The 24,972-nt window shown below is 37.2% G+C and overlaps 1 protein-coding gene across 7 annotated transcripts in view; it reads left to right on the top strand.

Moving 5' to 3' along the window:
• kug (FAT atypical cadherin kugelei) overlaps positions 1 to 24,972 on the top strand; it is a 651,494-nt gene that overhangs the window by 299,461 nt on the left and 327,061 nt on the right. For all 7 annotated transcript variants that reach the window (XM_073986279.1, XM_073986278.1, XM_073986280.1 and 4 more), the window contains one exon: positions 1,773 to 2,044. In XM_073986279.1, coding sequence (XP_073842380.1) covers positions 1,773 to 2,044 — 272 coding nt within the window. The remainder of the gene's footprint in view (positions 1 to 1,772; positions 2,045 to 24,972) is intronic.

Genomic DNA, 24,972 nt, shown 5'->3' with positions numbered 1-24,972 from the left:
ATTGACCAAGGACCTAAGAAAATATCGCATATCAAACTTCAAGGCCATTTAATTAAAATTGGCAGAGTTATAGCAAAATCAGAGTAATGTATATATGGGGACTATATACAAATCTGAACCAATATGGATAAAAATTTGAGTTTTTCATTCCTACGTCATCATAAGTACTTGTACAAAAATTCATCAACCCAGGTCAACTCCTTCTATTTGAAAAGGAAGCGGTAACACTGTTATAAAGTAAGAGAATTGATATAGTCTTCCATTAATATAGAATGGATATGGAAGGTTGCATTACATTTGGCTTCGGAAGAGAAGTCAAATTAACGAAACCCAAGAGCCAAGGTGGCTTTCAAAAGATCTACTGTACGTAATATTAAGAATTTATATATTTTTTATCAAATTTTTTATTTATTTTAACGGTACTTTGTCCATGTACAGTTGATGTCAACTTATTGCACTAAAATTTTATATATATATATAACCCACCCATTTTATCCCCATCCAAAACTTTTAATGTTGTCAACAAAATTTTCGGAAATAGTTATTTTAAAGGTCGTCTAATTTACATATGATTGTAAGAAAGTAACGTAAACATATACAAGTTAAAATCACATTTTTCGATTTTTCTCCACTGCGCAACACTGTGCGGCGTTCGGACTCGGCAATAAAAACTAAGTCCCATATCCACTGCGCAACACTGTGCGGCGTTCGGACTCGGCAATAAAAACTAAGTCCCATAACATTGAGCTAATATGAATCGGCCTGCATTCACGGATATGAGAGAAGTCTCCCTTGTCCATTCGGGGTTGTTGTGAGAACATATGTATTTTTATACCCTCCACCACAGGATGGGGGTATATTAAGTTTGTCATTCCGTTTGTAACTCGAAATAATCATTGTAAACCCCACAAACTATATATATTCTTGATCAGCGTGCAATTCTACATCGATATAGCCATGCCCGCCCGTCTGGGGAAATCACTCTAGCGTCCGAACGGATTGACGTAGGTGGATGAAATTTTGGGAAAATCCATTATATGTACGCTTTCGCATAGCCCTCATACAAAATGACGCGTGACGCGTCGTACTTTTAAGGAATTTTTAAGATATTTGTCCCATTTTACCACCGAATTGGTTGTAATTTGGTATTTTGTGTCTCCAGAGGCCAAAAAAACAGTCCTACCAAAGTTGGTTTATATAGGACCACGTTTTGGTATAGCCCCCATAAAACGCCCCATATAAAGTACGCGTAATTTTAATATATTTAGAATGTATTAGTCCCATTTGACAACTGAATCGGTTGTAACCTTGTATTTTGTGATTCCAGAGGCTAAGAAACATTTCTACCATAAAATGTTTATATAGGTCCACGTTTTGATATAGCCCCCATAGGACGATATCTCCCGATTTTCGGTATTTTGAAGGTTTTGGCCTCATTATCACACCGAGATGGCTGACATTTCGTATTTAGTCTTCGTTGGGGATATAAAACGTTCCCCCAGAAATTTTTAGGTATAGGTCCACGCCATCATATAGCCCCCATAGAACGGTACCTTCCGATTTTCGGTATTTTGAAGATTGTGGCCAAATTAATCCACCGAAATTTGTGGTGGAGGGTATAAAAACTTCGGCCCGACCGAACTTAGCGCTTTTCCTACTTGTTTAGTTTCGATTTTTTTATCGACATTGATTACTTTTTCACTTTCACTAATGGATCAGTTGAATATTGCAACTCCTTCGCTAAAATCTGACTAACATTACTCTTATTACAGGTCAATGACAAGGGGACTCCAAAGCTATATTCAAGAAACTGTGCCAAAGTAACAATCAACATACTTAACGTAAATGACTGTCCACCAGTTTTTGAGACGAAGGAAATGAATGCCACATTATACTTACCTACTTATGAGGGTATTCAAGTGTTGAAAGTGGTTGCTGTTGATATGGACATGGATAAAAGTAGCAAAATTCGTTACGATATAGTGGATGGAAATTTTAATAGCAGTTTTCAGGTTGACAACACTACTGGGATCATTACGACAAAGTAAGTACCACATAAATTTATTGATAAAATAAATAAAAATATTTCTTATATTATAAATCATCCAATTAAAGGAAGAAATCGGAAAGGTTGGTTAAGAGTAAGCTATACTCACGGAACATTTGCAATTGTTTGGTTCAGAATTTTTAAAAGAAAAAGAAACAAACCCCAATTTTTGTAGACGTGAAAAGCTTGCAGTTTTACGCCAAACATGAAAATAAAACAATATAAAACTCGTATGGTTTTAGAAAAGCCATTACAAAATATCCCATTTGTAAAAGGTCTTATTTTATTTAATAACAACATTTTTGAATTTATACTCTGTTTTTTGTTTTGGGAATAAATTATACCAAATTATTATATATTATAACCCTATTAGCAATGAAGTTTTTAAAGCAATTTCTAAATTTATTGACGTCTACTACCCTATAACTGATATGGTAGAGTACATATTTCATAGACGTGAAAAATTGAAAATTGTGAAAAATAGTACATTCGTCCAAGATAATAACTTCTGTTCTGGTAGATTTTGGATGGATTTAGCAAATAATACCTTATAATGTGCTAAATCCGGCTAATGAAGTTATATATAAATGTGCTATTAGCCATGTTTTCAGCAAACAATTGTTTTTGATATCAGGGTTACCAGTCACGATATTATTAATTCCACTTTTTCGTTCAAAGGACATGTGAATTTTTGGTGAACGGCTTCAAAATATATATTTTTTTCACGAGAAAATTTATTGACCTTTTATTTCTTTATTTCAATTGTTTAAGACTGTGTCTTATTGGGCTGCTAGGTCTAATTTTTGCAAATGAAATTAAAAACTATTTATTTCATTCTTCAGGGATATTTATTTAAAATCTGGCAACGACAACAAGATGGTATAAAATTTGTTTGTTACTTTTACATTTTGTTTTTGGAACATAGCATTAAGATATGAAATACTTGCAAATAATTTTTCGTCAAGTTTTTACATTTAGTATTGTCAAGTGGAGGTTAAATGAAATAAAGACTACAATTAAGCTAAACAATAAATGAAAAATAATCGAAATTAATGTAAATATATCACAGAGTTTCCTTAATGTTAGGGTATCACAGAGGGTAGGAATACGATTAAAAAATTGCTATGGTGTAAATTGCGTTTGTTTGTCTTTATCATATTTTCTGTTTATTTCATTTCTTATTTTTTGTTGGATTCTTATGCTCTCCAACGTATATCTTTTAGTCACGATTCTCTCTTTGTCCAAGATGTTGACATTTATAAGATCCGCTTTGTGGTCTTTCTCAACGCAGTTTTGTGCCAAAGCTGTTGTTTGTTTACCTTTTTCTATGTCTGCTTTATGTTCTGATATTCTTGTGTTTAAGCTTCGCTTTGTTGTCCATATATAAACTCTGCAACATTGTTCCGCTGTGTTCCTTTTACATGTTATTTGATAAACTACATTATCGTCTTTTCAATTTTCGTTTTTGTTTTTGTGTATAAGCATGATGTTGCCTTGTATGGTTTGTATGCTTCAGCTGTTTCTTCTTCATCCATAATTTGTTTAATTTCTGTTGTTTCTGTAAGTTTTGGGATATATTGAACACTATAATATTTGGCGTTGCCAGATGTGTTATTTTTTGTTGCTTTCTGGGATAATGATGTTTTTATCAGGTTATTTATTAAGTTAGTGGGGTAACCGTTTTGTTTCAGAACTTCTTTTATTTCTGATATATTCTTGCCTTTAAATTGTGCGTGACTACGTGATTATTCTTTTTTAATCAAATTAATTGCTGTGTTTCTTTTTTGTTTAAATGGTTGTGTAGAGTGGTATTTCATTATTCGTCCTGTGGCGGTTGGTTTCATGTACCAATCGGTGTATAATTTGTTGCCAACTCTATGTATTTTAATATCCTAGAAAGGTATGTTGTTGTTTTCTTCTATCTCCAATGTGAACTTTAGTTTATTGTGATAGTTATGTAATGATTTTAATATTTTTTTTATGTCGTCTCCTTTTTGAATTACTGCGAACATATCATCCACGTATTTTGTTAAATATTTAAAATGTATATTCTCCTTATTTGGATCTTCTACAACTTGCGTCAAGAGGGTATCTAGGACAATGTCCGCTATAGTTGGAGATAGGGGATTCCCCATTGGCATTCCAATGATTTTTGAATAGATCGATCCATCATACATAAAATAATTATTGTCGTTGAGGCAGAATTGTAATATCTTAAGAAATTGTGACTTCGGTATTTTTCTGTATTCTTTAAGTGTTTCCCATTGAGTCATGATGTTTTTTATGGCCAGATGAATTGGAATAATAGTAAAGAGGGATACTACGTCGAATGAGACTAATATGTCATCATCTACACTTATCTCCTCTAATTGTTCCTTTAATCTAATTGAATTCTTTATATTATACTTTTCCATTATGATGTGTTTCAGTATTTCTCCAATATGCTTAGACAATTTGTAACACGGAACCTCTATCGAAGGAGATATTGGACGTAGAGGTTTATGAACTTTGGGAAGACCATATCGCTCATTTACTCAAAGAGTGGCATAACTCAAAAAATACGTTTTCATACTGATATCTCTAAAACTCGTCGAGTTACAACTCATTTACTACGAGTTTCGCATAATTCAACACAAAAGTTTTTGGAGGTTTATGATGCACTAAAACACTTCAAATCATGCTTGATCTTGCACAGAAATTTAGCTCTGATATCTGGCTAGCTGTTTGCAATATATGGTCTAAGTAGTTATGTTAGATTTTGTGTAACAATATTTTTAAGGGGACAAGTCAAATGTCATTCGCCAACTTAAAACGCGTTTTTCTCGAAAGTTGTTTTTTTCAAATGTGTCACTCTTTGAGTAAATGAGCGATATAATCTTGGAGCATTCGAAGCATGTGATGTTAGTTTAAATCTTTCATGTGTCGTGATGTAATTTTGTTTATGCAATTCCATGATTATTTTGTTATTTGCTCTTTGTAATTTTTGTGTTGGGTCTGTTCTCATTACCTTGTATGTTGTTTTGTCTACTAAAAGTTTCTCAATTCTATTCTTGTAATCATTTCTGTAAGATAAATTTCTTTTGGGCTGAGTTTTGTTGTTCTTTTGTATGTTAAAATCCTTTTCGTTATTTTTGATCTTGTTATTTCCATTTGTCTATCATCGGTTATAGTTTGCACCCATTGCTCTAAGTCTGCTATGAGTTGTACCGACGAAAATTGTTTATCATTAATAGGGATCGAAAATTTTGGACCTAGTGATAACTACCACATACTTTCTTGGCTGAATTGTACATTTTTTGTTTTCAAACATTGAAGCGTTATATTTTAAACCATACGTTTCTAGTCCATTTTTTATTTTTTTGAGTTTTGCTACTTGTGTTTCTCTATCATTTGATGTAAAATACAGGTAACGTGTGCGCTGTTTTTTAATGAAACTACCGTATTCCTCAATCTGCATTGTCGATTTTAATGTTTTTGTTATTGGAGATATATTTGCTTTGGTCTTTTTTATGTTAATATTGGTTTCTTTTATTTCTATCTTTAATACTTTTGTGTGAAATGTTTGTTCTATTTTGATGAAATCTTTTAAAGCTTGATTAGTTGTGAATAGTGATTTGGAATTTGTTGTGGAATTTGTTAGGTGAGGTGGTATTAGGCCACTCCTTCTACATGCCAGCAAGAATTTTAACCTAACCGAAAGTTTTGCCAGACGTTTTATGTCTTTGCAGTATGTTTTTAGAAGGGTGCATGTTTCTGGGTTATGTTTGAATTTAATATATGTGAAAAAACCCTTCATGTTGTCTTATTGCTGATTTTATTTTGTTGTTTGGAACATAGCATTAAGTTATGAAATACTTACATATTATTTTTCGTCAAGTTTTTACATTTAGTATTGTCAAGTGGAGGTTAAATAAAATAAACACTACAATTAAACTGAACAATAAATGCAAAAATTATCGAAATTAATGTAAATATATCACAGAGTTTCCTTAATGCTAGGGTATCATTTCTCAACGCAGTGTTGTGCCAAAGCTGTTGTTTGTTTACATTTTTCTATGTCTGCTTTATGTTCTGATATTCTTGTGTTTAAGCTTCGCTTTGTTGTCCCTATATAAACTCTGCCACATTGTTCCGCTGTGTTCCCTTTACATGTTATTTGATAAACAACATTATCATCTTTTCAATTTTCGTTTTTGTGTGGTTTGTATGCTACAGCTGTTTCTTCTTCATCCATAATTTGTTTAATTTGTTGTTTCTGTAAGTTTTGGGATATATTGAACACTATAATATTTGGTGTTGCCAAATGTGTCATTTTTTTGGTGCTTTCTGGGATAATGATGTTTTTATCAGGTTATTTATTAAATTAGTGGGGTAACCGTTTTGTTTGAGAATTTGTTTTATTATTGATATATTCTTGTCTTTAAATTGTGCGTGACTAAGTGATAATGCTTTTTTAATCAAATTAATTGCTGTGTTTCTTTTTTGTTGAAATGGTTGTGTAGAGTGGTAATTCATTCATTCGCATTGGCAGACGTACTTGAAAAGTACAAGACCAATGTTACTGCCATACAGGAAATACGAATGATTGGGAAAGGCGTCACAACAACACCTTAAGGTGACGCACTGTATTATAGCTGCCATGACGTAAAGCATGAGTTTGGTTGTGGATTCGTAGTTAGTCGGAGACTAAAACATCTGGTATCCAGCTTCACCCCAGTGAATGAAAGACTTGCTGCAATTCGAATAAAAGCTAAATTCTTCAACATCAGCTTTATTTGCGCTCATGCTCCCACTGAAGAAAAGGACGAACAGACCAAAGATATATTTTACGAGCGCTTAGAAGAAACATATGACCGTTGCCCTGCCCATGACATTAAAATCATTCTAGGCGATTTTAATGCCAAAATTGGAAAGGAGTATATCTTTGGCCCAACAGTCGGGAAATTCAGTCTCCACAGTGAAACATCTGACAATGGTATGAGGCTGATAGACTTTGCAGCTGCAAAAAACATGGTAGTTAGCAGTACCAGATTTAATCATCTCGATATTCATAAGGGCACCTGGCTGTCTCCAGATCAGAAAACAAGAAACCAAATTGATCATGTTGTGATAGATGGAAGACATTCATCGAGCGTGTTGGATGTACGATCGTTCCGAGGCGCAAACATTGATTCGGACCACTACCTTCTTGCAGCAAAGGTACGCACCCGCTTAAACGTAGCAAACAAAGTACGAACAGACACAACATGAAAGTTAGACATCGGTAAGCTGCAATTACAACAGATAGCCACAACATATTCCACTCAACTAGCCCAATTGCTTAATCAAAGCACTCCTCATCCCGATAATATATCAGCACAATGGCAAAGCATTGCCCACTCCATGCAAACAGCCGCAAAATCCATACTTGGATACCAGAGACCTCCACCAAGGAATCCATGGTATGATGAGGAGTGTCGTGCTGCCACCGAAGAGAAAAATGCGGCATATAGGGCTACTTTACAATCTGTAGCAACGCGTAGCGCACGAGAGAGATACAGGGAGAAAAGGAGAGAGGAGAAACGTCTTTTCCGCAGGAAAAAGAGAGAGATGGAAAAGCGGGAGTGTGAAAAAATCGAGATGTACAGGAGCCAGAATGAAGTCCGAAAATTCTACCAAAGAGTCAAGCATCAAACTGATGGCTTTGGTACAGGCACATCCTCCTGTAGAGACCAGCAAGGTAATTTGGTAACTGATACAGATAGTGTACTCAGGATATGGAAAGAACATTTTTCAAATCTGTTGGTATCCAATAGCAGCGAAAATGACGAAGATACCACAGTCCCAATCCCAGAAGATGGTATTGAATGTATACCGCCCAGCCAAGATGAGGTAAAGACAGCAATAAATCGGCTGAAGAATAATAAGGCAGCAGGGGCCGATGGCTTACCAGCCGAGCTGTTCAAAACCGGAGGCGACACGCTGATAAGGTGTATTCATCAGCTAGTTAGCACCATCTGGCAGGAAGAACGAGTACCCGACGATTGGAACCTGAGTATCCTGTGCCCCGTCCACAAAAAGGGAGATAAGACTGTATGCTCTAATTATAGGGGCATAAGTCTACTCCCTATTGCCTACAAGATCGTGTCAGGGATATTGTGCGAACGACTAAAGCCTATGGTCAACGAGATAATTGGACCATACCAATGCGGCTTTAGACCTGGCAAGTCCACCATTGACCAGATATTTACCCTGCGGCAAATCCTGGAGAAGACCCAAGAGATGCAGATCGACACCTACCACCTTTTTGTCGATTATAAAGCAGCCTTCGACAGCCCGCTGCGTTCAAAGGTATTCCAAGCCATGTCTGAATTTGGTATCCCCTCAAAGCTCATCCGGCTTTGTAAAATGACTTTAACTGACACGAGGTCCTCAGTTAAAATAGGAAAGAACCTCTCCGAAGAGTTTGGTACCAAAAGAGGTTTCAGACAAGGAGACAGCCTTTCGTGTGACCTCTTCAACATCCTGCTAGAAAAGGTTATACGAGAGGCAAACGTCAAAAGAAGTTACACAATCTACACCAATAGTCACATGTTACTTGCTTATGCTGATGATATAGACATCATGGGCCGATCAGTAAAAGAAGTAACTGATACCTTTATAAAGTTCGAAGGAGAATCTGCTAAAGTGGTTCTGGCGGTAAACGGTGAGAAGACCAAGTTGATGGTGTCGACGCGCAATGCATCCATTGAGCTCGTACCGACTGTGGATGTTGGTTCCTATAATACTGAGGTAGTAAAAGACTTCGTCTACCTCGGCACCTGCGTAAACACAACAAACGACATCAGTTGTGAAATAAAAAGAAGAATTGTATTGGCCAACAGATGCTACTTTGGTTTAAGTAAGCAGTTTAAAAACAAAGCCAAATCTCGTCAAACAAAAATAACGCTCTACAAAACACTGATACTACCCGTGCTGATGTATGGCTCCGAAGCCTGGGTACTTGCGCAAGCAGAGAGAAAAATTCTTCGAAAGATCTACGACCAATCTGCGTTGACGGTGAATATCGACGTCGCATGAACCACAAGCTGTATCTGCTATACAACGACATCAATATAGTTAAACGCATCGAGATGCAGCGATTGCGTTGGCTAGGCCATATCATAAGAATGAGCGATGATGAACCCGCTAAAAAGGCGTATGAATACATGCCACATGGCGGTGCACGCAGAATTGGCAGGCCAAGGAATAGATGGCGCAAACAAGTGGATGATGAGATGAAAAGGCGCGGTATTCCAGAGTGCGAAGCAACAAATAGAGAGGAATGGAGATCTCTTCTTAGTTCGGCCTATAGAACAAATGTTCTGTAATGGGCCAGCTACGTAAGTAAGTAATTCATTATTCGTCCTGTGGCGGTTGGTTTCATGTACCAATCGGTGTATAATTTGTTGCCAACTCTATGTATTTTAATATCCAAGAAAGGTATGTTGTTGTTTTCTTCTATTTCCAATGTGAACTTTAGTTTATTGTGATAGTTATTTAATGATTTTAATATTTTTAGTTTATGAAAGGGTCGGGAGCAAGCTCGAATTAAATTATTAAAATATGCCTAATTATAATTACTCACTAATTTATCATACAAGGTCGCTACTGAATATAAAAAATAATGTAATTAAAACAATACAAAATAGTTTTAAGCTTACGTTTTATTATAATTCTATGTTATGTTGTTAAAAAAAAGACTCAATAAATATGAATATGGATATTTTTAGTTCGTCTCCTTTTTTAATTACTGCGTACATATCATCCACGTATTTTGTTAGATATTTAAAATGTACATTTTCCTTATTTAGATCTTCTACAATTTGCGTAAAGAGGGTATCTAGGACAATGTCCGCTATAATAATTATTGTCGTTGAGGCAAAATTGTAATATCTTGAGAAATTGTGACTTCGGTATTTTTGTGTATTCTTTAAGTGTTTCCCATTGAGTCATGATGTTTTTATGGCCAGATGAATTGGAATATTAGTAAAGAGGGATACTACGTCGAATGAGACTAATATGTCGTCATCATCTACACTTATCTCCTCTAATTGTTCCTTTAATCTAATTGAATTCCTTATATTTTACTTTTCCATTATGATGTGTTTCAGTATTTCTCCAATATGCTTAGACAATTTGTAACACGGAACCTCTATCGAAGAAGGTATTGGTCGTAGAGGTTTATGAACTTTGGGAAGACCATATAATCTTGGAGCATTCGAAGCATGTGATGTTAGTTTAAATCTTTCATGTTTCGTGATGTAATTTTGTTTATTCAATTCCATGATTATTTTGTTATTTGTTCTTTGTAATTTTTGTGTTGGGTCTGTTCTCATTACCTTGTATGTTGTTTTGTCTACTAAAAGTTTTTCCATTCCATTCTTGTAATCATTTCTGTACATCACCACCGTATTATTCCCTTTATTGTTTGGTTTCGTCGAATTGTTTGGTTTCGTCGAATATTTGTAAGATAAATTTTTCTTTTGGGCTGAGTTTTGTTGTTCTTTTGTATGTTAATATCCTGTTCGTTATTTTTGATCTTGTTATTTCCTTTTGTCTATCATCTGTTATAGTTTGCACCCATTGCTCTAAGTCTGCTATGAGTTGTACCGACGAAAATAGTGATAACAACCACATACTTTCTTGGCTGAATTGTAGATTTGTTTTGTTTTCAGCGTTATATTTTAACCATACGTTTCTAATCCTTTGTTTTTTTTATTTTTTTTTTTTGAGTTTTGCTACTTTGGTTTCTCTATCATTTGATGTAAAATACAGGTAACGTGTGCGTTGTTTTTTAATGAAACAATCGTATTCCTCAATCTGCATTGTCGATTTTAATGTTTTTGTTATTGAAGATATATTTGCTTTGGTCTTTTTTATGTTGATATTGGTTTCTTTTATTTCTATCTTTAATACTTTTGTGTGAAATGTTTGTTCTATTTTGATGAAATCTTTTAAAGCTTGATTAGTTGTGAATAGTGATTTGGAATTTGTTGTGGAATTTGTTAGGTGAGGTGGTATTAGGCCACTCCTACATGCCAGTAAGAATTTTAACCTCTCCGACAGTTTTGCCAGACGTTTTATGTCTTTGCAGTATGTTTTTAGAAGGGTGCATGTTTCTGGGTTATATTTGAATTTAATATGTGTGAAAAAATCCTTCATGTGGTCTTATTGATGATTTTATTTTGCTGTAGTCGGCGGGCCCTCCGAATAATTTTTACGAGAAAATTTATTGACCTTTTATTACTTTATTTCAATTGTTTAAGACTGTGTCTTATTGGACTGCTAGGTCCAGTTTTTGCAAATGAAATTAAAAACTATTTATTTCATTTTTTTATACAACGTTTCTTCGGTATTTTCCAACTTCTTCAGGGATATTTATTTAAAATCTGGCAACGTCAACTGATTAAAAATGTAAATAAAAGGCGGATATACACAACACTTGAATTGTGTAAACCTAGATAGCTTTACAATTTCTTGTAAACTATCTAGGTTTACACAATTCAAGTGTTGTGTATATCCGCCTTTAATTTACATTTTTAATCATTTTTGGTGACCCCGACGTGATCTCACTTATAAATTTCTTACTTCCCCCCACCAGTGGTAAGGAAGTTGAAACACTTATTTGTGAGAGTAAGGAATTTAGTCCTTACAGCAAGCAGAAGCGTGCCTTATATCAGAAGGTCGCACAAATTCAAAAGAAGACCTCCAACAAAGACATCGAAGTCAAGTAACCAGAGTCGTCTGGTATTCAAGCAAACAGAGAGAATTTAACCAAGTGAGCCGAATCATCGGAATTCTAGTAACTACGAGGAGCTAGAAACCGTCACGATGGATCTGTCAGCAATGATCTCGGAGCAGCAAGCAGCAATCGCCGAATTGAGGAAGGCGATTTCGAATGTAAAGAAGGCTCCAATAGAGAGAAGAACTGTGGAGTTCTACACGAAGAAATTGGGGGAGTTGGAAGCACTCTGGGTGGAGATAGATCGGAAGGAGAACAAGATACGAGCGGATCCGGCAGCAGAGTCACAACTCCATGTCTCAAATGACGTGCACAAGGTCATTGGAGAAGAATATAGAGCTGCAGTTGACGCCATACGGGAGGAGATACACAAAGGTAAAGAAGCAGGACCTCAAAAACCACTCCCTGCAGTAAGGGAAATGGAGAAGCAGAAGCAACCCAGCGGATCTAGTATGACCAGCAACATGACTGCATTAGTAAGACGTCAGAGGGCTCTAACGCAGTCAATCCAAACGTTAATAAGGGGCAGCTCAGGTCAAGCTGCGCCCTGTCAAACGATGGCTTCAATCGAGCGATTGTGGGCAAATGTGGAAGACATCCACTTCAAGATGTACGAGAGTTTTGACGACCCAACAGTGGTTGGGTACGATGCATCAGCATACGTTCTCTTGGAAGAAGAGACATTAAAATTTAAGGAGAAGATATCGACGCTATCACAGGTCGATCATCCATCATCTCAGCAGAGATCAGGCGACAACTTGGCAAATGAAGTTAACCTGCCAAAGATTACAATCCCTCAGTTCAATGGGGATTACTCGAAGTGGCAGACATTTTCGGACATCTTTGGGAAAATGATCAACGAACAAGCATTGCCGCTGGTACAAAAGATGTGGTACCTCAAGGCGAATGTGACTGGAGAAGCCGAGAAGCTCATAAGGCACCTCGAGTTGACGGAGGCGAATTACCACATAGCCTGGGCGACTCTCCAGGAACGATACAATAACAAGAGAGCTCAAGTTTCAACTATACTTGAGAGAATTTTAAGCTTGCCTAACATGTCAGGCGATTGCAGATCAGTGAAAGACTTTCATGACAGTCTTCATGAGTCACTTTTAGCGCTGGAGGGCCTTGGAATAAAGTCAAAAGAATGGGATCCACTCTTAATCCACATCCTGACAAAGAGGATGGACAAGACGACTCATGTGTTGTATGAGCAGTCGATTGTCAATTCCAAGGAGCTTCAAACAATGGATCATTTCATGAAATGCCTGAAGGGTCGCACAGAGGGGAAACATAGGCCTAAAGTTGCTCAAAACTCAAAATATGAAAATCCTTTTTTATGAAAAAATGTTGATAAACGGCAACCAGACTCTTTTCTACATTTGCTATAACCATCCTCGACTTTGTAAGATTAACCAATCCAATGCAGCAGTCGATTGAACTCAGCCATACTGAAAACAAAAAGTAAATTTTCGAAAACTAAGGAATTAGGTGAATATTAAAATGACATTATTTTCGCGAAAATTTATATTTTTCAAGATTTATTGTTTTTGTACAGTCTCCGAACAAGATTAGCATTTAAAATTTTCAGATTGATTTTACATCTTTGCTCTTTAATAATGGTGATACATATCCTCTTTATGAAAATTTTTTATGATAATTTTTAAGATTACTACAATTTCAATAGTGAAAAAGTCTATTTCCCCGTCGTTTCCCGACCATAGTTTCTTCTAATGTTTTATGCGCTTGATTCTCAAATATCAGATTCAATCATAAAAAATTGCGCATATTTGCGCCATTCCGAAAAAATCTAATTTTTCTTAACTAAAATAGGAAATATTTTTATATGGAATTGCAAGGTTTACTCACACTAAATTTTGTTCCGCCTTATAACCGGGGCTCTTATTTATCAGACTAAACGAACACCTATCACATATGTTTGCATTATTCAGAAACATTCACGGCTTTTCTCATGTGAATTGAGAAAAATTTTATTTAAGTAAATTTCAAAAAATAAAATTTGGAATGAAATATATGTATATGAGACTATATATGAAGAAAAGACAAAATTTTTTAGTTTTCCATAAAAAAAAATTAAAATTTTTTTTAAGCTACATGAAAGATTTTTGGTACATAGATTGGGAAAAAAATGCCATTTTTAAATCTGTTCGTGATACTAATTTTGGTTGTTGCGCGCAAAAGTTATGGCGGTTTCAATTCTGATAAAAAGAAAAAAATCTTTAAAAGACTCTAATCATTATATTGAGAAATTCTCTTAATTAGGGGCTCCCTACATACTATATGTTTACTGAGGTCCCATAACTTTATTGAAAAAGTTGTGCATTTTCGCGGAAATTAGGAAATAATTCAAAACAATTGGTAGTTTGCAACTTGTTTTAATAAAATTCAACCTGCTTATGCCTCTGAAAAATATATAAAAAATATGTACGTAATCTATACATCGCGAAGATTCAAATGAAACCAAAACTATACAAATCCGTTTAGTGGTTTTCATATTATAGCGAAAACAAAAAAATTTATTGAGGAAATTTATAAAATTTTTGCAAGAGAAAATATTTATTAAAATTTATTTTGTGAGTTAGTTGAACAAAATGTAAGAAAAATAGGTCGGAGTTTTTCTTCTATTTTAGTTAAATTTCACGCAATAAATCACATTTTTTATTCTAATCACTTCTCGAAAACACGCTAACATCTAGCAGAAGATATGGATATCTTTCAAATAAATGTTGGGTTCCTTTAAATGGGGTATAATCTTGAAATAAAATTGTATCGGGTAATGTTCATTTTGAAATGCGTGTAAATCGCGAAATCCTCAAAATCACTTGATGCGCATGCGGTTTACAAATACAGCGAATTCTTATCTTTTAATTTGTACACATTTGACAGGATTTACTTTGGCCGCTAAGATGTAGCATCGTTTGCAGTTTAGTGTGCAACAAACTGTATAACGCTTATATTTTGCACAAAGTGCATACACTTTTTATGCGCATCCGATTTCACTATCAACCGTGAAAAAATACATCGATCTAAACATATTTCAATAAAATCCATCAAGAACCGTGGATGTAGCATCACACAGTATTTTTTGGATAAATCGGATACAGCTCCCACGCCACTAAATTTTTCAAACCGCTGTTTTCGCACAAACGCGAGTGACGATTCACGTTCTTCATTGAAATGGAAACGATCCACATAAAACGCGAATTAGTCAGCGATATTTTGAAAAACATTTTTCGCAAATTTTTCAATTTTTGCAGTAGCCATTTCCGCCGTTCTAGTAGATGGATTTTTATGATCTGTGATTCATATGTTCCGGATCGTCGAAAAACTAAAATATCGCGGGGTACCAGCACACTCAAAACGATATTGTAAATACTGTACCCAAAAAATAGGTTTTTTAGAAAAAATATCACACTAAATTTTGGCCTTTGGCAGTAGATTACTCTGCTGCTGTTTGGGCTACATACTCAATATACATATCAGATTATGCGAAATCGCGAGTTCTTTAATCCTATAATTGGTTTTTCGAAATATCCGAATGCGCGTCCCAGTTACATAAAAAATATAAAAAACACCTGAAATCCGGCTTCAAAATGTCAGCATCCATAAAAGGTGGATGCAGTGGAAATTTTGGAAAGTGATACATTAGAAGTGTAATCTTCATTTTGTATTCTCCTACTTTTACTTTGGACAGATGTCCGTCATTTGAATGGTTTAATCAGAAATCGAATAGCAATGTAAAAAACCTGTTTAGCTTCAACGTGTTTTTACCTATGTTTTTTCCTTTACGCGGTCGTAACTACCACGTAAATTAAATTTTTTAGCTAAATTTTTGAGCTTTGTACAAAAACATCTAAAATAATCCAGCAATAGTCATAGTTACTGGTAAACTACAATAGTTCGCGTATTATAATAGTGCAAACCTTGGCTTCATGGAAACTAAAAAATTTTGACTTTTCCTCATATACATCTGTACCGATTTGTTTGAAAATTGGCACAATGTTTTTTTTTAGGCTAGTTCAGGTTGCATGTGTCAAATTTCAGTGATTTTGGTGCATTTTTATCTCATATCAGATGCGAATATATATGGAAGCTGCATCCAAATCTGGACCGATTTTCATTATTTTCTATAGGATTAATCCTTGTACAGAAGATATGCTTCGTGCAAAATTTTATATCAATCCGACTGTAAATGAGCTTTCTAGGGCTTTTGATCAATTTTTAACACACATTTCCCCTCTGTGGGTCGCTTCGAATCATTAGAAGCAGTCAACGGGCTTCAAAAGAGTAAGCCAACAGCTACGTCTGCTTCAACAACAACCCGAAAATGTTACATGTGCAAAGGTGACCACCCACTTTACTATTGCAAACAGTTCTTGGCAAAGACCGCGCCCGAAAGACAGAAATGGGTTGCTAGGAACAAGATGTGCCTGAATTGCTTCAAGGAGGACCATCAGGCAAAGACGTGTACAAGTGGGACATGCAGGAAGTGTCAACAGAAGCACAATACACTTCTACATTTCTCCACGAAGACACAAGCAGAAGAGAAGGAAGCAGTAACGTCAACTCAGCAATCACCAACAGTAGCATCGGCAAATAGAGTTCAGTCATACGTACTCCTAGCAACCGCACGAGTCGCCATTAAGGCCAATAATGGAAGGAGCTATGAATTTAAGGCGATGTTGGATTCCGGCTCACAGATTAATTTGGTGTCAGAACGGCTAGTACGGAGATTGGGTATTGAACCAATTCAAGCGACTCTCGCTATCGAAGGAGTTGGCGGAAGGTCAAGAACAGGAAACCACAGAGTCAATGTGGAGATTCAGTCACTAACAAGCAAATTCCGAGCGCGCCTAGAAGCTTTTGTATTACCAAACATAGTTCCACCGCAACCAAGCACTGACATCGACGTCACGTCATGGCCTATCCCAGAGAACATACAGCTAGCTGATGCACACTTTTTCCAAACGGGCAGAATCGACGTACTGCTTGGAGCAGAGTTCTATTTCAATTTGATTTTATCACAAGAAATTCGGATGTCCAAGGAACTTCCTATATTGAAGAACTCGAAGCTAGGATGGATTGCTAGTGGAAAGGTACATGCTGAAGCAGGAACGGTTACGTGTGCTGTTTTTGGAGAAGAGGAACGTGGTCTGGAAGAGTTGTTAAAACAGTTTTGGGAACAAGATGATGTTGGTGAGGACCAGAAGTTGACACTAGCAGACGAAAGGTGTGAAAGTCACTTTAACCAATACACTACAGTCAATGAGAGTGGTCGATTTGTGGTGCGACTACCATTTTCAGACGATACAGAAAAGATATCAGAGTCGCTGAGTATTGCAGCTTCCAGATTCTTCGCTCTGGAGCGTCGGTTAGCAAAAGATGCAAATCTTCGCGAGCAGTATGCGAAGTTTATGAAGGAGTACGAAGAGTTGGGCCACATGACGAAAATACAAGCAAGAGAGGTGCGCGGCAGTCATTACTACATTCCGCATCATTGTGTCCTGCGTCCAGATAGCAGTACGACAAAGCTCAGGGTAGTGTTCGATGCATCCTGCAAGTCATCGTCTGGATGGTCGCTCAATGATATTTTACATTCAGGTCCCAAGGTGCAAGGAGACCTGTTTGGGATGCTGTTGCGATTTAGATTACCGCGATTTGTGTTCACGACGGATATCGAGAAGATGTACAGACAAGTACTAGTGGACACGAGGGATCGCAGATATCAGCTGGTCGTATGGAGGAGTTCCCCAGACAAGGAGCTCGAGCACTACATGTTAAATACATTAACATATGGTACGACTTGCGCCCCGTATCTTGCTACGAGATGTCTGAAAAAACAGCAGATACAAATTTGCATAAATATCCATTGGGTGCTCCAGCACTTCAGCGAAATTTCTATGTTGACGATGGCATGTGCGGATCCGACAGCTTAACGACCGCAATGGAGATGCAGAGTGAGCTGAATAGGTTGTTGTCAGAGGCAGGATTCAGATTGCGAAAGTGGTGTGCCAACCACTTAAAACTATTACACGGAGTCCCACCAGAGGATAGAAAAGTAGACCTCGACTTCGATAATTCATCAACCAAGGTGCTGACATGGATTCCCCAAGCGGACCGATTTTGCCTGAAGAGTAATATGAGCGAATGCAGTGTCGTAACTAAGCGCAAAGTAACATCTGATTTGGCGAGATTGTTCGACCCATTGGGAATTGCAGGTCCTGTTGTGTCCGCAGCAAAGATCTTTATTCAGCAGTTATGGAAGAATAAAATTGGCTGGGATGAGGAACTTCCAGCAGAATTAACATCCTATTGGTTATCGTTTCGAGAGAGTTTGAAGATGCTAAATGATTTCAAGTTACCCAGACATATGTTTAATGGAGAGAAACCAACGAGGGTTGAAATCCATACATTTGTGGATGCTTCAGAAAAGGCGTATGGAGCAGTGATGTATCTGCGGGCTAAGTTGGCCGACGGAAGGCATATAGTTAGGCTCCTTTGTTCAAAATCAAAAGTTGCACCTATAAAAGAAATCACGTTGCCACGGTTGGAGCTTTGCGCCGCTGAGTTGGGAGCAAAACTTACCTCAAAGGTTAAAACAGAGTTGGGTTACGAAGATTTGAAGACGGTTTATTGGTCAGATTCGGAAATTACGTTGTACTGGATTAACTCGGAACCATCATCGCTGAAGACGTTTGTTGCCAACAAGGTGAAACAGATCCAAGACAGGTCGCTTGGAACTCAATGGCGACATGTGGGTACGAAAGACAATCCTGCAGATTTTATTTCCAGAGGTATGAAACCGGATCGCCTGTCAGGATGTATGATGTGGTTTTATGGACCCACATTCCTACACGGAAGCGAATCTCTCTGGCCGGAACCCTTTTCAAAGAATGGAGAAAATCAGACCGATTTTGAGTTCAAGATGAAGTCTACAGTGTCAGCAGTGGGCTCACAGAGCGGGTTGCAGGATATTATTTATGGAATAAATCACAGGAATTCATTTAGCCGATTACAGCGAGTTGTCGGTTATGTCTTGCGATTTGCCGAAAGGGTAAAAGGACGCAAGGATGGGTGCTCGACAGAAGTGCTAACCCCCATGGAATTGAGTCGATCGATGCAGCTAATTGTCAAGACTATTCAGGTGTCGGATTTCGCGAAAGAAATACAGCAGTTGAGAAAGCATGGAGCATTGGACAAATCAAGTTCCATACTCAGCTTAACTCCGTTTTTGGATGACAAGGGAATACTGAGAGTCGGTGGCAGGTTGGAAGAGGCAACCTTAGCATACGACGCAAAACACGCGATGTTGTTACCATACAACGATCCGATTGTGAAACTCGTCCTGGACATGATTCATCGGGAGAATGATCACTGTGGCTCCCAATTACTACTTGCAACATCAAGACAAAGGTTCTGGATTATAAAAGGGAAGGCTATGGCACGGAACATTGTGCAAAATTGCGTGAAGTGCACCCGAGCAAGACCAAAGTTATACAGTCAAATCATGGGGAATCTCCCACCTAGCAGAGTCACGCCAGCAAGGCCGTTTATTGTATCAGGCGTTGACTATTGTGGACCTTTGTGGGTCCACTACAAAATACGAGGAAAGAGACCACATAAGGTTTACATTGCTGTATTTGTCTGCTTCGCAACAAAGGCTGTGCACTTGGAAATAGTGACCGATCTGACTACGGAGGCATTCATCGGTGCGTTGAAGAGATTTGTCGCTCGTCGTGGCAAATGTCAAACGTTGTATTCAGACAATGCGACGAACTTTGTAGGGGCCAAGAATCAGCTCGACGAATTGAATCAGGCGGTATTCGGAGAGGAAGGCAAGAAGAAAATAGCCGACACATGCGCAAGGGAAGAGATAGATTTCCAATTTTTTCCCCCAAGAGCTCCACATTTTGGTGGTCTATGGGAAGCTGCGGTGAAGTCAGCAAAGCAGTTGTTACTTCGCACCACAACTAGCGCGTCATTCACTCACGAAGAATTGGAGACGGTCGTCGTCGAAATAGAGGCAATACTGAACTCTAGACCGCTGACACCTATTTCTAACGACCCGAATGATCTAACAGCGTTAACGCCTGGACACTTTCTTGTGGGGGAACCTTTAACGGCTCAGGTTGATCCGTCAGCCAGCCACTCATCTACTTCATTGAAAAGCAGATGGAAGGTAGTATCCCAAATAAAGCATGAGTTCTGGAGACGTTGGTCTACGGAGTATCTAACTACTCTTCAAGAAAGACGGAAATGGAGCACACCATCTCCAAACATTGAGCCTGGGCAATTGGTCATCATTAAGGAAGACAACGTACCTGTAATGCAGTGGCCGCTAGGCAGAATAACCAGAACATACAAGGGAGATGATGGAGCCGTTCGAGTAGCTGATATAAAAACGCAGAGCGGAGAAGTTAAGCGGGCTATAAACAGGTTAGTTCCCTTGATGGAAGATGAAAATGTGCCTGTGCCAACGTTAAAGAACGTAAGTAGTGGTGATGGACCATCGTCAAAGCGGTTTAAGCCGTCCAGCAGCATGTTGATGTCAACAATATTTATGGCTCTGTTATTCCTGCCATTATGCTTATGCCAGTCGTTCAGCGTGCGTAAGTTTGAGAATAAGCCTGGAATTTACTTCGAAGGCATTGGAGTTACTAAGGTTGTAACAGCAGAGTGGAAACTGATGACTTACTATGACCTTTCCGCGTTTTGGGCGGACATGGATGACTTTTCGTCTGGGATAAGAACCCTTCAGGAGTTGTGCAGACTTTCAGGTGAAAATCGAAGCTGCGAGATTGTTTCAGAGGCTCTGGTTCAAGACCAGAAACAGCTAGAAACTGGTACTTTGCACATCTTTCCCAGACGCACCAGGCGAGGGGCGCTGAACATAGTTGGAATCCTTGCGAACTCCTTATTTGGTGTTTTGGATTCTGAATATGCGGAGCAAATGGCTGTGACAATTGAGAAGGCAAATGAAGACCAGCAACATATACTTGAGCTGCTAAGGAACCAGACATCTATTATTGATTCAACAATTAATATCATTCGAAGGGATGAAGGGGCGAGTCAAAGGACTTTGAGCGATATCCAAGCTGCAATGAATCTTCTAGCTAATAAGGTGAAAAAGGAGGAAGATGTTGCAAAGGCAACACAATCAATTGTTTTCCTTATATCGCAGATCGCGCTACTGTCATCTAAGTTGAAACATGTAGAAGACAACATTATTGACGTGTTAACAGATGCTCAGCTGCCCACATCAGCTGCTGAGCGAGCTCCAAACCATCAAGGCTCATATTCCACCATCTCGTGCTCTACCTATTCAAGAAGAGAACTTGACAGAGTTCTTCAAAGTAATGACGAGTAAGGGAAGTGTTATGAGAAATAGCATCATATTTGAGATTCGCCTTCCATTAGTGGATCTCCAACAGTATCATCTATTCAACATGGTTCCCATCCCGATGATACGGTCCGGTCAGTTCATCTCAATCTCAATAAAGTCAGCCGTATTGGCAGTCAACGCTCATCGGGACGAGTTCATATCTCTCACAGCAGATGAAATGCACAGTTGCATCCATACTACGAACGACGTTTTTATCTGCAACAAACAAGCAAAATTCAACAAGGGCGATCGGTCGCATTTGTGCGAAGTAAACTTTTTCCTGAATAAATCATCAGAAGCTTGCGACTTGCAGTCAACCGTTTCTCATCAACCTTGGACCCAAATGGCTCGGAAGAATCGATGGATGTTTACTCTAGCCAATATGACAGAATTGACGTTTGTTTGTGGTACAAAAATGACGCATTTAGAGGCACAAGGGGCTGGAACATTAGAGGTTGGGCCCGATTGCACCCTAAAAGACAACACCGTTACGATATACGGTCATTATGAAAACAAAACAATTGTACATACATCATATTTGAGACTCAAAGCATTGGACACAATAGCTTCACCCAGTCAGCTTATTTTGTTGAACACAACATGGAATAACACCTATGAAACTCATACTGCTGAGCTCATTACATTACACCAACAGCTGAAAGCCATTGATATCGGACGCCTGCCCCAATTAATGAAATCGTCTTCCATTCAACAAACAAGCAAAATTCAACAAGGGCGATCGGTCGCATTTGTGCGAAGTAAACTTTTTCCTGAATAAATCATCAGAAGCTTGCGACTTGCAGTCAACCGTTTCTCATCAACCTTGGACCCAAATGGCTCGGAAGAATCGATGGATGTTTACTCTAGCCAATATGACAGAATTGACGTTTGTTTGTGGTACAAAAATGACGCATTTAGAGGCACAAGGGGCTGGAACATTAGAGGTTGGGCCCGATTGCACCCTAAAAGACAACACCGTTACGATATACGGTCATTATGAAAACAAAACAATTGTACATACATCATATTTGAGACTCAAAGCATTGGACACAATAGCTTCACCCAGTCAGCTTATTTTGTTGAACACAACATGGAATAACACCTATGAAACTCATACTGCTGAGCTCATTACATTACACCAACAGCTGAAAGCCATTGATATCGGACGCCTGCCCCAATTAATGAAATCGTCTTCCATTCATCATCACACTGTCAGCTACTTGGCGCTTTTCATTGGAATTGTAGTAGTTATATACGTCACGAACAAACTTCGCCAACACAAAATTTCCGCCAACAGCAGCATTAACCCAACACCAACCCCGAGGCAGTCAACATCGTCATCATATGTCATCGACCAGATAGCCTCTTGAACGTCCCCGTTCAACGTGGGGGGAGAATGTTCAAAGAGAACATACATCTTTACGTTAGCTTTACTTTTTATTTAATGTAGTTCTAGAGTGTCAGCGAAAAACTGACCTAGTATATTTTCATTGTTTACATTATGCAGGCTAATAACCCAAATAAAGAAACAACTCGATTGGTTTCACATTGCATGGGTTATTGGCTGAAGTAAATTTATTTCCTATTTATTAATGCTTAGTTTACACTTTTACCATAAGAATTAAGTTGATCAAAATGCATAAATACTAATTGGCAATAAAGAATCTGGGTAGTTTACAAGAAATTGTAAAGCTATCTAGGTTTACACAATTCAAGTGTTGTGTATATCCGCCTTTTATTTACATTTTTAATCAACAACAAGATGGTATAAAATTTTTTTGTTACTTTTACATTTTGTTTTTGGAACATAGCATTAAGATATGAAATACTTACAAATAATTTTTCGCCAAATTTTTACATTTAGCATTGTCAAGTGGAGGTTAAATAAAATAAACACTACAATTAAACTAAACAATAAATGCAAAAATAATCGAAATTAATGTAAATATATCACAGAGTTTCCTTAATGCTAGGGTATCACAGAGGGTAGGAATACGATTAAAAAAATGCTATGGTGTAAATTGCGTTTGTTTGGTCTTTATCATATGTTCTGTTTATTGCATTTCTTATTTTTTGTTGGATTCTTATGCTCTCCAACGTATATCTTTTATTCTCGATTCTCTCTTTGTCCAAGTTGTTGACATTTATAAGATCCGCTTTGTGGTCTTTCTCAACGCAGTGTTGTGCCAAAGCTGTTGTTTGTTTACCTTTTTCTATGTCTGCTTTATGTTCTGATATTCTTGTGTTTAAGCTTCGGGAAGACAACGGAACAATGTGGCAGAGTTTATATAGGGACAACAAAGCGAAGCTTAAACACAAGAATATCAGAACATAAAGCAGACATAGAAATAGGTAAACAATAGGTATGCTCTCCAACGTATATCTTTTATTCTCGATTCTCTCTTTGTCCAAGATGTTGACATTTATAAGATCCGCTTTGTGGTCTTTCTCAACGCAGTGTTGTGCCAAAGCTGTTGTTTGTTTACCTTTTTCTATGTCTGCTTTATGTTCTGATATTCTTGTGTTTAAGCTTCGGGAAGACAGCGGAACAATGTGGCAGAGTTTATATAGGGACAACAAAGCGAAGCTTAAACACAAGAATATCAGAACATAAAGCAGACATAGAAATAGGTAAACAAACAAGAGCTTTGGCACAACACTGCGTTGAGAAAGACCAAAAAGTGGATCTTACAAATGTCAACATCTTGGACAAAGAGAGAATCGAGAATAAAAGATAAACGTTGGAGAGCATAAGAATCCAACAAAAAATAAGAAATGCAATAAACAGAAAAGATGATAAAGGCCAAACAAACGCAATTTACACCATAGCATTTTTTTAATCGTATTCCTACCCTTTGTGATACCCTAGCATTAAGGAAACTCTGTGATATATTTACATTAATTTCGATTATTTTTGCATTTATGGTTTAGTTTAATTGTAGTGTTTATTTTATTTAACCTCCACTTGACAATGCTAAATGTAAAAATTTGGCGAAAAATTATTTGTAAGTATTTCATATCTTAATGCTATGTTCCAAAAACAAAATGTAAAAGTAACAAAAAAATTTTATACCATCTTGTTGTCGTTGCCAGATTTTAAATAAATATCCCTGAAGAAGTTGGAAAATACCGACGAAACGTTGGATAAAAAATTAAATAAATAGTTTTTAATTTCATTTGCAAAAATTGGACCTAGCAGTCCAATAAGACACAGTCTTAAACAATTGAAATATACAGTGATGCTCAAAACATTTGCAACTGGAATGACTACTTCACTTTTTATATAGTTCTGAGGTAATTTATGGTCTGAAATGCAAATATTTTTGTAGATTGATTGTTTATTGACCGCTTTTTAAGGATTTAAAAAATAATTGACCATAATTGTACTTATTCTACAAAAATATACAAAACAAAGCTAGGACTCACATTTGGTCCTGCTCAAAACATTTGCAACTGAGAAAATTTGGTTCAAAACCTGAAGATATTATTTTTGTTTTGGTAATATGTTGTGAGTTAAACCTTTTATTTATTATCTGGACACATCATAAAGGTATCAGTTTACTAAATAATTAATCCTTTGGAATCCTGTCGCTAAGGATTTTATTCGATTTTCAAGAGTCTAGAGTGCTATTTAGGGCACCGGAACCTACTGTATGATTTTAGATTACTTAATCTGAACGTATCCGATAAGAACACAAAAAATATTTTCAATAATTACAAGTTTTACGTGGTTATATATACGTTTAGTGGAGGTATTAT

Source organism: Musca autumnalis, unplaced genomic scaffold (genome assembly GCF_047663935.1).
Source record: "Musca autumnalis isolate F117 unplaced genomic scaffold, ASM4766393v1 scaffold_4, whole genome shotgun sequence".
NCBI lineage: Eukaryota > Metazoa > Arthropoda > Insecta > Diptera > Muscidae > Musca > Musca autumnalis.
Note: the sequence above shows the minus strand (reverse complement) of the source record. Positions and strands in the feature narration are given on the sequence as shown.